The sequence below is a fragment of the Myotis davidii genome, unplaced genomic scaffold (genome assembly GCF_000327345.1).
Source record: "Myotis davidii unplaced genomic scaffold, ASM32734v1 scaffold401, whole genome shotgun sequence".
NCBI classification, from domain to species: domain Eukaryota; kingdom Metazoa; phylum Chordata; class Mammalia; order Chiroptera; family Vespertilionidae; genus Myotis; species Myotis davidii.
The window spans coordinates 2,747,397-2,761,248 of NW_006291020.1; the positions used below are offsets into that span (position 1 = coordinate 2,747,397).

Genomic DNA, 13,852 nt, shown 5'->3' on the forward strand with positions numbered 1-13,852 from the left:
ACACACTCACACAACACACACTCACATATACACACACACCACACACATATACACACTCACATATACACATACACACTAACATACTGCATACACTCACATACCACACACACTCACTTATACACAATCACACACTCACATCTACACATTAACACACCACATACATCCACATACACACACTCACACAACACACACTCACATATACACACACACCACACACATATACATACTCACATATACACATACACACTAACATACTGCATACACTCACATACCACACACACTCACTTATACACAATCACACACTCACATCTACACATTAACACACCACATACATCCACATATACAAACTCACACAACAGACACTCACATATACATACATACATACACACATATACACACACCATACACTCACATATACACATGTATATTCACATACATACTCACACATCCAAACTCCACATACACTTACACATATACACGTATACTCACATTCACACACTACAGACACTCATGTACACACTCACATTATATGCATACACACTCACACACTCACATATATAAACTCATGATTACACCACCTTCGCACACCACGCATACACACAAACACCACACACACTCATATTACACATACACACTCTCACTCACACTCACATATACACATACACTCTCACATACACACTCACATATATAGATATACACACACACCATCAACACTCACACTCATGTATACACACTCATGAACACGTCAGACACACACCACACTCACATACACACACACACACACTCACACTCACACGTGCTCACATACTGATTTTAAAAGCTGCCTCCACATGAGCCCCAGCTACGGGTTCAGTTTCTGAAGGTCATGGAGGGGGTCATAGTGACCCCTCATCAGAATTTTCAGGTGACGCGTGTGTATAGGGTGTGTCCAGGGCGCCCGCCAGTCGGGGTTTCTGTTGTGGGCCTGAGTGACCGGCGCCTCGGCCGATGCCCACAGTGTCCGGGAGGCAGGCACCGCGCTCTTTCTGTTCAGAAATAAGGAAACCGAGGCGCAGTGAAGCTATTACTGCCCAGGGCCACACCGTGAGTAAGCGCACGCTGCCCGCAGCGCCCACTGCGCGGGAGCCGGGCCCCTGGAGAAGCCTGCATGGAGACCTGCCCTCCAGTGGCCGGGCAGCGCCAGAGCCGCCTTGGTCCGGGCCCCCTCCTTTGGGGTGGGCCACTCCCAGCTCAGGTCGAGCTGGAGGAGGACTGCCTGGCTGACGCTGAGGACTCCGGGCCCGGGGAGCACAGGGAGGCGGGCACAGAGCCAGGGCCATCGTCCTTGTCCTGTCCGCGTCTCCATGCGGAAGAGCATCCCCAGTCCTGGCTGGCGCTCCCACCAGGCCAGGCCTCACAGTACCCCCAGGCTGCTCCCTGGGCTCTCTCTCTGAGCTCTGCCATTACCCTTCCCCACCTGACACTCCCTGTTTTCCTTAAGATTCAGGATATTAATGTTTATTGCATGTATTAGTATGCTTAAGATCATTTTTCTTACGTGGCCCTGTACGCGGGCATCGCGGGCGGCGTGGTGGCGGCCCTCATCATCGTAGGCGTCCTGGTCTATTGCTGCTGCTGCCGGGAGAAGGGCGAGGACGAGGAGACCAGGCCGTGAGTGTGGGCCGCCGGCAGCACGGTCTGGGCAGGTGGGGACGGTGGCCCCAGCTCCTCACACCGGGACAGCTGTCGTTTTTATCAGCTCAGCAGCCCCAGACCTGGCCAAGGCCCGTGGATCTCAGGGCAGGGCTGCCGGTGGGGCCAGGACCCAGTGTGGCCGGAACCTTTGTCCTCGGTGGGTCCCTCAGCTCACGGGAGGAATGAGTCTGGGCCCCTTCCTGTCCTCTCTGAGCCTGCCCTTTGGCCAGGGGCGCTGGGTGGGGCTGGCAGGCCCTGAGGGGCACTGCCCGGCTCTGGGGCAACCTTCCCTCTGTCCTCACGGCTGCAGGAATCGGTCCATCTACCGGGAGCCTCCAGAGCAGCTGAGGGAACTGCCCAGAGGGCGGGAAGAGGACGACTCCAGGCGCCAATCCTCTGACTATGCTGCCCACGTGTGACCGGGGCAGCGGTTCTGTCCCGCTCACCACCCCCCTGCTCCAGCCATTTTCCTAACACCCTGCCCTCCCCACTCCCCACGCAGCACTGATGGTGCTTCCTCCCCATGTCAGCCAGAGGCCCTGGCTTAGCCTGATGAGCCGATGCCACCTGCCAAGTGAGCCCTCCCACTGCCATTCCCGGCTCCCAGGGGCCAGGCCGCAGCCTCCATCTTCCTCCAGCCTGTGGGACAGCAAGGGGCTGCCCACTGACGATGTGCTGGGCTGCATATCTGGCACTCCGGCCAGACGGGTCATGCTGTGCTGTCTGTTCCTAAAACATATAGATAGGAAGGTACTGACACCAGGCCAGGCCTTGAGATATGATCTCATGGCCCCTTCCCAGCACGCAGGTCGTCTTTCTCAGAAGGCCCGGAAGTCTCATTCCAAATTTGGGAGACAAAGGACTGGGAAAAGTATAAATAAAGAGAGTCTCTTCCATATTGGGGGCCCAGAATTTGAAAGACACATTTTTCTCTGGGCCTCCACAAAATTTAATAATAAAATGTAACTCCTGTAGTAGGCGCTGAAGTTCAGCCTCTGCTTCGGCAGGGTGCTGTAACTGTAGTCAGCTGGCCAGCTTAATAAAGGCTCTTAAATTTAAATTCTGAGTCGGTGGTCTATCTCGCTGAGTGAACCCATAACTACGGAGGGTTCACACGCAGTACATTTTTGTTGAATGAATGAAAGAATAAGTGCACACACGAAGGCCCCCCATTATTTACCCAGCTTCCGTGTACACCCTGTGCTTGGGGCCCTGGCCTGGCCATGAGCTCTCCTTCCAACCTCATCATCCGCAAGTTCCCTGCACCTCAGACACTCCCGCGAGGGCACCTCCAGCCCCTACCCCGCCCACACAGCTGCCCACTCGGTGCCCATCTCTGCCTGTCAGCATCCCAGCTGTGCCCCAGGCCCATCTCACACCCCTGAATTCTATACCCTGCCCCAGTGTCCCACCCGCACCCCCCATCCCTCACGCCCTGTGAGGTCTGTGCTCCTTAGCAGGGCTGGGCTCGGCCCTGCTTGTAGGCTGACCCTGCCCCTCTCTGCTCTCCCTGATGTGATGTGGACACAGAGGACTCGCACCGAAACCTCTGCTCATTTGGTGAATGGCCATGAGCTGATGTAAGTGAACACACTGTTTGCAGTGGGCAGGATTCACCCGTCATGGCGACTCCTTGGAAGGCCTGAGTCACTGCCTGTCCATCCTGCTTCCCCTCCCCAAGCCCTGCCCCGCCCCGCCCCGCCCGCTCCTGGCAGCTGCTGGCTCTGCTGGGCCCCCACAGCCTGGCCCGCTGGTGGCTGTCCTTCCCCTGAGAGCCTGGCGGTGGCCCATCTCACCCACATGCTGTTTACTATGAAATAAACATGGTCTTTTCTGGATGATCAGAAAAGCAACTTTTAAAATCTGCTGTCCATTTGTGATTTACAAAACAGACCTTTCATATATTTTGTTAAGTTCTTTGCTTCATTCAAAATGCTGTCAACAATGATAAAGTTGTCAGTGGATTTCGATGTGAATTTCAATGTGGATTTTGATGTAGATTTCAGTGTGGGTTTCAGTGTGGATTTTGATGTAGATTTCGGTGTGGATTTCAGTGTGGATTTGATGTGGATTTTGGTGTGGATTTCAGTGTGGATTTCGGTGTGAATTTGATATGGATTTCGGTGTGGACTTTGATGTGGATTTGATAATAGATTTTGATGTGGATTTTGGTGTGGATTTTAATGTGGATTACAGTGTGGATTTCGATGTGGATTTTATATAGATTTTGGTGTGGATTTTTATGTGGATTTTGGTGTGGATTTCGGTGTGGATTGGATATCTTTTATTGTGTGGATTTTGGTATGGATTGCAGTGTGGATTTTGGTGTGGATTTCGATGTGGATTTTGGTGTGGATTTGACGTGGATTTCAGTGTGAATTTTGGTGTGGATTTGATGCAAATTTTAGTGTGAATTTTGATGTGGATTTCTATATGGATTTGCTATGGATTTTGGTGTGGATTTCAATGTGAATTTGATGTGGATTTTGGTGTGGATTTGATGTGGATTTTGGTATGGATTTGATGTAGATTTCAGTGTGGATTTTGGTGTGGATTTTAATGTGGATTTCAGTGTGGATTTCGGTGTGGATTTTATATAGATTTTGGTGTGGATTTTGGTGTGGATTTCGGTGTGGATTGGATATAGATTTTGATGTGGATTTTGGTGTGGATTTTGGTGTGAATTTTGATGTGGATTTTATTGTGAATTTTGGTGTGGATTTGATGTGGATTTTAGTGTGAATTTTGATATTGGTTTCTATGTGGATTTTGGTGTGGATTTGATGTGGATTTTAGTGTGAATTTTGATGTTGATTTCTATGTGGATTTTGGTGTGAATTTCAGTGTGGGTTTTCATGTGGATTTCATTGTGAATTTTGGTGTGGATTTGATGTGGATTTTGATGTGGATTTTGGTGTGGATTTCGATGTGGATTTTGGTGTGGATTTGGTTCCCACGAGGGTGGAGCTTGTGTCTGTACATCTGTGCCCACCTCCCACAGGCCTCTTCTGTTTCCTTGGTGACGGGCCAGGCAAGGGCAGCCAAGGGCCAGATTCTGGGGATCCCACTGTGTGTGCCAGGACAGGACCACAGGGTGGGGAGCCAGTAGGCCTGGGAGTCAGCTTCAAGGAAGAGGTGACATGCTCTCGCTGTGAAGCCTGAAACGGCGCCCCTCAGAGTGCGGAAAGAAGCCGCCTCGTGCCACAGCCGTCGGAGAGGAGCAGAGCAGAGAGCCTCTTACCCTGGTGCTCGCTCCAGTTAGCTCTTGACTCTGACATTTTCTCTCCTGCCTCACGTTCAAGGTCCTCTCCTCCACGCCCCTTCCTGTGGTCCCTGTGTCCTCCTGCCCCAGCACCTGTCATAGGTACATCACTACCATGGTCGGTTTCAGCCTCAGATCTTATTTGTGGCCTGGCACGTGTTGACACTGGATAGATGTTTGTTGAATGAATAATGTTTGGCGCCACTTCTGCAGACGCCCAAGGCCCCCTCCTAGTCGTCCTGATGCTCTAAGTTGCCCTCGACCACGTGGGGCCAGGCTCTGCTAGCGTGTGCTCGGTCCCGGCCGGCCGGCGCGTCTCTGCTCTGGGAGGACTCTGAATGTTCAAGTGCCTTAGCTCCAGCTCGGGTGGAAAGGGGGATGGGGACCCACTGCATTAACTCCACGGCGATTATGTGGGCACCTTCCACATGAGCGCTGCTGTGGCCGCGGGCGCATGAAGGAGGTGACACACAGGCCCTGGCTCTGAGATGGGCACGTGGCCTCAGGCAGGCAGCTGGCCGAGTCGCTCAGCCCGAGGGGACTGGGAACAGCTACAAAGAGGAGGTAGCATTTGGGCGCATCTTGAAGAAAAAAGAGGGGTTTCACAAGTGAAAGGGCTGGTGCCGGCACCTCTGGCACCCAGTGTGGGTCTGTTCCCAGGGTCTCAAACCACATGATCTTCTGCTGAGTTTATTTTAACTCAGAAACTCAATGGGAATGAGATGGTTGCAGGTTCTCTTACAATCCAAGTTAGTCCAGCAATAGACTTCCTAGGCGGGTGGCCAGGCGTTCCTTCCCCGTGCGTGGTTTCCCGCTGATGGTTCATAGACCTCTGGTGTTTGAGGGCTACGCTGGCCGAGGGAGCACTGCTGGACACTGGTCAGGCACCAATAGTCGCTCAGACAACCCTCGGGTAGTGTGCTGAGTTAGCCACTCTTCGGGTCTTCCCGCAGCTGCTTCTGTGCACACTGAGCAGCACTGGCTTTCCCAGGCAGAGTCACAGGAACCAACCTCAGAGGGCCTGATGCACAACACCAGCATCACTCCAAGAGCTGCTCTGAGCATGCTCCACGGGACGTCTCACAATCCGCGCCGCAGGTCTGTGACACGGGCTGTTATTATGCCCATTTTACAGATGAGGAAGCTGAGGCTTAGCAAATCGGAGCATATTAATAGGCACAGAATTTCAATTGGGTATTTCCAGCCGTCACGTAGACCAGGCATTCTCCCCCCAGGGCCCCCAGCTGCTTGCTGGGTGTGAGTCAGAACAAGCCTCCTCTCTGCAGCAGTGGAGCCAGGCGTCACCTGTGGGCATTCTGAAAGGGTCTTTGGCTTTGGCCCCACCCTGGAGGTTTCGGCCCTGGGCACCTGCACAGGTGATGCCTGGTCCCTGTGAGGAAGCGCTGTCCTCGGGAAAGGCCATTTGCGGGGCACCCAGCTGCTGTGACCGAGCGTACTCACTGAGCTCACCTGTCCCCTGGCCGGTTTCCAGAAAGGTCTTCCCTCCCTCCCTGTGTCACAGACGAGGAGACGGAGCTCAGGGAGTGAAGTCACCGGGGTTCACAGCTGGTCAGTGTCAGAATAAGACCGCGCCAGTTCTGTCTGACGCTGCTGGCATGTTCCCTCCTGGCCGTATGGAGGCAGAGGGCACTGAGTGGGGAGAAGGCAGGCGTGGAGACAGAGTTAGGGAGTTTTTGTTTGTTTATTTTAAATGTGTATGTGACTGTTACTACCCAAGATAGGCATTTCAGATGTAACACTATATGCGTTTCTCTTGCATTCTGCAAACGCCAGCTAAAGATAATGGGACTTGCGGGGAAATGGGGATTGGAGGAAGACCGTCTGAAGCCAATGGAACTTTGTAACCAGATCACTTGGAAACATGAACAGTCCTGGTGAGCATCCGAGTGGCGTTAAACCCCGGCGGCGACAGAAGGGCGGGGAGCGACGGGGCTGGTGACGTCAGGCGGCTGCTGACCTGACTGAAGCACTTTCCGGCTTCCCCTGGGCGCATGGGAACTGCCAGCCTCGCTGCTCTGGCACTTTGGGGCCGTTGTGACGTCATGTAAGGTCGGGGTGACATGAGCACAAGCCTGCAAGGCCGCACCGTTCAGCTGAGGCCAAGAGGCTCCTCAGTGCCCTCGGCCGGGGCCCCTGGAGCCGGGACGTGGTCAAGGGAGGGTCCAGGTCCTGCGTGGGACTGAGTGGGACTCAGGAGATTTCACCCGCTGCTCCACGCACGTGTCCATTGCTTATTTCTGGGATCCTCCCTTCAATATTTCTGGGCCTCGGTGGCCGTGGGTAACAGTCCACGGGAAGTGGAGCTGGACCGGGAGGGGGGCTGCTGTACTCAGTTTTAATCTTTTATGCACAGTATTTTAGGAATCCACCTCAATGCTTTTGAAAACAAGATGAGCTTGGTTAGCAATAAATAAGAATCATAGCAACAGCCGTTGCTATGGGCCGGTCCAGCTCTCCCAGGGCCTCGGGAAGGAGCAGGAGCGCCAGGACCCCGGCGGTCGGGACGTGGGAGAACTGGGCAGAGCCCTGGCAGGCGCGGATGAGCCGGGAGGGCCACGGCCACAGAAACCTTCCCTTCAAAGGACTTCGCACAAACCCACCAGGCACCTTCCTCATAGAATCAGTACGCAGCAGCCACCGTGGGAGTCCTCAGGGAGCATGGCTCACTCAGCGTGACAATCTCTCTTTTTCTGAATGAAGAGAGACAAGCCTGTCTGTTTCCACCTAAAGTTCCCCCCACATTCCCAGGGGCCTCGACAGGCACCTGTCCGCCTCGTCTCCCCAGGTGAAGGAGCCTCCCGACTCCGCTGGGAGCACCTGGACATGCAGACCTCCAGGGAGCGGGAGCCAGTGGCATCTGCATCGCGGGGCACCTGCGGCAGGAAGTGGCATCCGTGTCACGGGGCGGGCGTGGGCTCCTGCAGGGACACCTGGCTCAGCGCGGGCTCCTGTCCCTCCCTCCCCCACGGGTCCTCAGGACCAGAGGTGCTTTTGAGCTTCCCTTTGTGCTGCCGGGGAGAGGTGGGCTTGCTGTGCCGGCGGCAATTATTTCATCTCGCTCCAAAAATGAAATGATTCGCTGCGGCTGCCTCCGAGCAGGAGCGCTGAGAGGTGCACTCAGCGCCTCGTCTCCCCCGCATCCAGGAAGAGGCTTCAAAGAACCGGCGGAAACACAAATTGAGCAACTTTCTAGAAAAATCAGCCTCCGTGAATCACAGCCAGTGGGGTTCTTGTGTAAACGCCGGTGCTTTGTACCACATGCTCGAGGTCACCAGGGCCAGGGGTGGAGGTGCTGAGCTTCGGGAAGCGAATGCAGACACGGCCCATGGCAACCCTCAGAGCCACCCTCCCAGCCAGGTGGTCACAGGGGCCCCGTTTACAGACAGAAACCGAGGCTCAGGGTCAGGCAGCTGGTTAAGTGACAGAACTGAAGCCCCAAACCAGGTCTAACTACTTAAGTCCTGGGCTTTATTTTAGAACTTCTTCTTTCAGAGAGAGAGACCCAAACCCCAAATAAGTGTCCGTTGCTTAAGTACAGTTCCACACCCCATGTAAGGACAGCTCTACACCCCATGTAAAGATAGTTGTACACTCCATGTAAGTGCAGTTCTACACCCCGTGTAAGTACAGCTCTATGCCCATGTAAGTACAGCTCTACACACTGTGTAACGACAGCTCTACACCTCGTGTAAGACAGCTCTACACCCGTGTATGTGCAGTTCTACACCCCGTGTAAGTACAGCTCTATGCCCATGTAAGTACAGCTCTACACCCCGTGTAAGGACAGCTCTACACCCCGTGTAAGTACAGCTCTACACCCCGTGTAAATGCAGTTCTACACCCATGTAAGGACAGCTCTACACCCAGTGTAAATGCAGTTCTACATCCCAGGTAAGGACAGCTCTACACCCCGTGTAAATACAGTTCTACATCCCAGGTAAGGACAGCTCTACACCCCATATAAGTGCAGTTGCAGTTCTACACCCCGTGTAAGTACAGCTCTACACCCTGTGTAATGACAGCTCTACACCCGTGTAGGTGCAGTTCTACACCCGGTGTAACGACAGCGCTACACCCTGTGTAAGGACAGCTCTACCCCCGTGTAAGTGCAGTTCTACACCCGGTGTAACGACAGCGCTACACCCTGTGTAAGGACAGCTCTACCCCCGTGTAAGTGCAGTTCTACACCCGGTGTAACGACAGCTCTACACCCTGTGTAAGGACAGCTCTACCCCCGTGTAAGTGCAGTTCTACACCCGGTGTAACGACAGCGCTACACCCTGTGTAAGGACAGCTCTACCCCCGTGTAAGTGCAGTTCTACACCCGGTGTAACGACAGCGCTACACCCTGTGTAAGGACAGCTCTACCCCCGTGTAAGTGCAGTTCTACACCCCGTGTAAGGACAGCTCTACACCCGTGTAAGTGCAGTTCTACACCCCGTCTAAGTGCAGCTCTACACCCTGTGTAAGGACAGCTCTACACCCGTGTAAGTGCAGTTCTACACCCCGTCTAAGTGCAGCTCTACACCCTGTGTAAGGACAGCTCTACACCCGTGTAAGTGCAGTTCTACACCCGGTGTAAGGACAGCAATACACTCCATGAGCCTTAGCCTCCCCTTCAGGAAAACCTAAGTGGTTATCAGCTCAGAGCAGCCTTCCTTCTCTCCCACTGTTACTTTTCTCTTCCTGCTCCCACTTCTCTCTGACAGGCTTTCATTGTCTGAAACTACAAACATCCTGCAGATCCTTTGAACCAGCTCCATGACCCCGGAGAGCTCGGTGGGCGAGGGAGCAGCCGGCAGGAACAGTGGCCACTGCCAGAGCTGCCTGAGGCCCCATTGAGAGAAGGGACCCAAAGTGGTCATGTTGGCATGGACTAGGCAGAGGGTTGGGGTTAGCAAGAGTTCCGGTTGTGCCTAATGATTAAAGAAAGGAAATAAGCAAAGGAGGCAAGAATGTGTGCGAGGGAGTGATTGCAACATGTGATCGTGGGCTTGGAACCTGGTCAGGAGCAGTGAAGACAGTGCGGTGGCAACAGAAGTGGTGACTGAATTGACCGGTTGTGGGTCCCAGAGCTATAGGAGCATTGAACTTGGGGTGTCAGAGGGGTCCCAGAGCTATAGGAGCATTGAACTTGGGGTGTCAGAGGGGCCCCAGAGCTATAGGAGCATTGAACTCGGGGTGTCAGAGGGGTCCCAGAGCTATAGGAGCATTGAACTTGGGGTGTCAGAGGGGCCCCAGAGCTATAGGAGCATTGAACTTGTCTGAAAATTGAAGAGTCTGAAGAGCACTGATGGGCCTGGCGAAGGTCCGGGGCTGGTGTGCCAGGGAGTGGCTTCCTAAGGGCTTGTCCCTCCTTTGTGCCCTGTCCCCCGTAAAGGAGCTGTGCTTATCCCCATGTGTGCCAGCGGAGAAAGTGACATTATTTTTCCAGTGCCGGTACCAATGCCAGATGCACTCTGGGCCCTGCTGGCGGACTTGCCTCTCAGCCCCTGGGAAGCCAAGTTTATTTACATTGCCATCCTCAGGGCCTCTTTTCCATGGGCCAGCAGGGGGTTCTTTCCCCCTCAGCCAGGGCTGGAGGCCAAGATCAACCCTTGAGGATTATTGTCGGGGCTGACACGAGCTGGGCAGCCTTGTTTTCCTACTTCAGACATTTAAAAATAAATAAAATAAATTGCCATCTCCGCCTGTCACCTCAAGTGGAGAAAGGGGCTTTGTAGACTCTTCAAACTGTGAGGTGGTAGGTGAACCAGTACTTGGGGTTGTGGGGTAAGTGGGGGGTGGGGGTCCAGCTATGGCTGGACTAAAAGTTTGGTGTCTTGTTTTCCTTAAAGCAGGGATGGGGAATGTCCGGCCCATGGGCCGTATAAGGCCTCCAAAATCATTTGGTCTGGCCCTGCCAAGGCATTAGGGGTGAGTTAATTGACCAAATATAACAGGCTACTTTTAAAGATAATTTTATACGGCCCGTGGATGTTATAAATATCCAAATGGCCCTTGGCTGAGAAAGGCTCCCCCCTTCCTTAAAGGTAAGGATGGGGACATTGCAGCTCATCAGCTGGCAAGACATCGAATGTGCACAACAGCACCCAGAACTCCCCTGCTTTCTCTTCTGAAATACAGTGGGGCCTTGACTTACGAGTTTAATTCATTCCGACCGAGCTCATTAAGAAGCCCGTTAACTCAAATTACTCTGTCAACTCAATGCAAAAAATAGGCAGACAGCTGGTATCTCAAAAAACTCGTTAGTCGGGACACTCGTAAGTCAAGGACCCACTGTAGTTGTTTTGTTTTGTCTTTTAATGAACACAAGATAATAAAATTAACGTAGTCACGTGTTGTTTCTTTGGTAGTGCATTCTTTATTAGGTGTTCAAAAAGTCCTAACGACCTCAGGATTTAAATTATCTTTAAAAGTAGCCTGTTATGTTTGGTCAGACTGTTAACTCATCCCTACTGCCTTAGCAGGGCCAGACAAAATGATTTTGCAGGCCTTCTACGGCCCATGGGCCAGACATTCCCCACCCCTGCTTTAAGGAAAACAAGACACCAAAATTCTTCTACAATTTTAAGCAGCTTCCTTTTCACATTTAAGTCCTTAACCCAAGTGGAATGGGTTTTTGTGACTAACGTGGGGCAGGGTTCCAATTTCAGTTCTTCCCCTTTATGGACTTATAAGCTGTTATTGGACAGTTTTCTAAATAGTCCCATTGGTCTGAAATGTCACCCGTCATGCATCACAGGTCCATAAATGCAGGGTCTTTTGATTATCCCACTTGTTAGTCTGTCCATCCTTACTCAGACTCTTCCCACCTTAATCATCACTATAGGCTTTATAATAAACTGAAGATGCTGGGGGGCAAGTCCCACCCCCTGACCATATTAACTTTCCATAAGCCTGTGCTGGCTTTTTCATGCCTTTCTATAATTAGCTTGTCAAGTACCACGAAAACTTGGTATTTTAATGAAATTGTTGATCTACAGATCAATCCAGGGAGAATTGAATTATTTTAAATAAATCTTTATATTATAGGAATCTATTTAGGTCTTTGTTGTTTGTTCACTAAGTTTTATGATTTTCTGTATATAGGCCTTTTAAATTTTTTCATCAGATTTATTCCTTGGTACCTCAAGTTTTTTGCTACTGTAAATGCTGGGTTATTTTTTAAAATTGTTTTCTAAACCATTCATTGATGATGTATAGAAATGCATTTGATTTTAAACTGATCTTACAGCCAAATCTTGTTTCTACTTATTCCCTGTAGATTTTTTGAGCTTTTGTGCAGACAACAGTATCTGTGAATAGTGACAATTTTATTCCTTCCCAAGCCTTTGATTTTTTACTTCCATACGTTGTCCTCGCTAGAACTCCAGTAGTGCTGAGTGCCAGCAGCCACAGAGGCGTTTTCTGTCTTGTTCCTGGTTTTAAAGGAAATGCTTTTCCAGTTTCCCATGGAGAATATTTGTGTAGAGTTTTTATAGATGCCTTTCATCAGGCAAAAAAGCTCATTCTATTTCTAGTTTGGTTTTTATCACAAATGGGTGTGGAATGTTGTCAAATGCTTCTTTCTCCATCTATTCTAGTAACACATTTTTCTTCCTTGAATCTATTGTGACAAATGACATTTGTACCTTTTTCTAATGCTAAATCACTCTTGGTTTACTTAATAAATCCAGTTTGGACACAACCGATTACATATTTTTATATATTGGAATGATAGCCTTTGAAAGTTTAGAAGAATTCACCTGTTAAACCAAGTGCTGAACGCAGGTTAAAATTAATGCTCAATGTATCTGTTACTGAAGATGCAGGCTATTTCTTCTCGAGGCACTCCTAGCACATTATATGTTCCTAGAAATCTGTTTCCCAGTTCACTCAGTTTTCAAGTTTATTGGTATGAATGTTCACAGAATTATTTAATTTCAGCTGGTCTAGTCTGTGCCACTTTTTTTTAAAAAAAATCCTCACCAGAGGATACTTTTTCCATTGATTTTTAGAGAGCGTGGAAGCGAGGGAGGAGGAGGGGAGAAACATCGATAGGGTGCCTCCCACATGCACCCAGTGGCTTGGGCCATGGTTTGTGCCTTCTCTCCTTTTTGCTTGGTTCCTCTCATTGGAGTTTTTATCTACTTCACAGTTAGGCTTTGTGGAACCCCCTTTTGTTCTTAGTTTCTATTTGATGTTTACTCCTCATTTTCTCCTTCTTTCCACTCTTCATGGGTTTATTGTCCTTTTTCTAACTTAACACACTGCGGACCAGTAGTCTTATCACTGGCTTCACCCAGTGGCCAGGTAAGTTTCTACTGAACAAGTACAAAAAACGTTCTACATAAATGTTAAAGGCGCACTTTAAAATTAAATACCCATTGCATTTTGAAGTTATTACATGTTCTTACAAGCTAATCTCTTTCAAGTATGATACTTTGTAAAACACTGTGTAATATGAAGCAAGAATTCTCGTGATCCATCAGCAATGTGTTAAAAACTGTTTTTTTTTTTGTAGTTGGCAGGAAATATATTAGTTTCCAATTTTTTTCCAACTCCTAAAATGTATATTTGATGCTCTTTTTGCCCAATATTACTATTTAAAGCTGTGGTTTCCCCTTTATGTTCCTAAAGTGTGATGTAGTGTTCATTATTCAATTGTTCCCAGAATTTTTACTATCATTTTGTTATAAGTTGGCTTTTTATTTCATACTAGGGACCCAGTGCACGAAATTCATGCACTGGGTGTGTGTGTGGGGGGGGGGAGTGTCCCTCTGCCCAGCCTGCCCCCTCTCACATACTGGGAGCCCTCAGGCGTTGACCCCCATCACCCTCTCCAATCGCTGGATCGGCCCCTTGCCCAGGCCTGATGCCTCCGCCAGAGGTGTCAGGCTTGGACAGGGGATC

At 50.6% G+C, this 13,852-nt stretch overlaps 1 protein-coding gene across 1 annotated transcript in view; it reads left to right on the plus strand.

Moving 5' to 3' along the window:
- Nucleotides 1-2,093, plus strand: part of GPA33 (glycoprotein A33) — a 20,132-nt gene extending 18,039 nt beyond the window's left edge. Inside the window, exons 6-7 of the mRNA XM_006764215.1 lie at nucleotides 1,524-1,650; nucleotides 1,985-2,093. Coding sequence (XP_006764278.1) covers nucleotides 1,524-1,650; nucleotides 1,985-2,093 — 236 coding nt within the window. The remainder of the gene's footprint in view (nucleotides 1-1,523; nucleotides 1,651-1,984) is intronic.
- The last annotated feature ends 11,759 nt before the right edge of the window (nucleotides 2,094-13,852 follow it).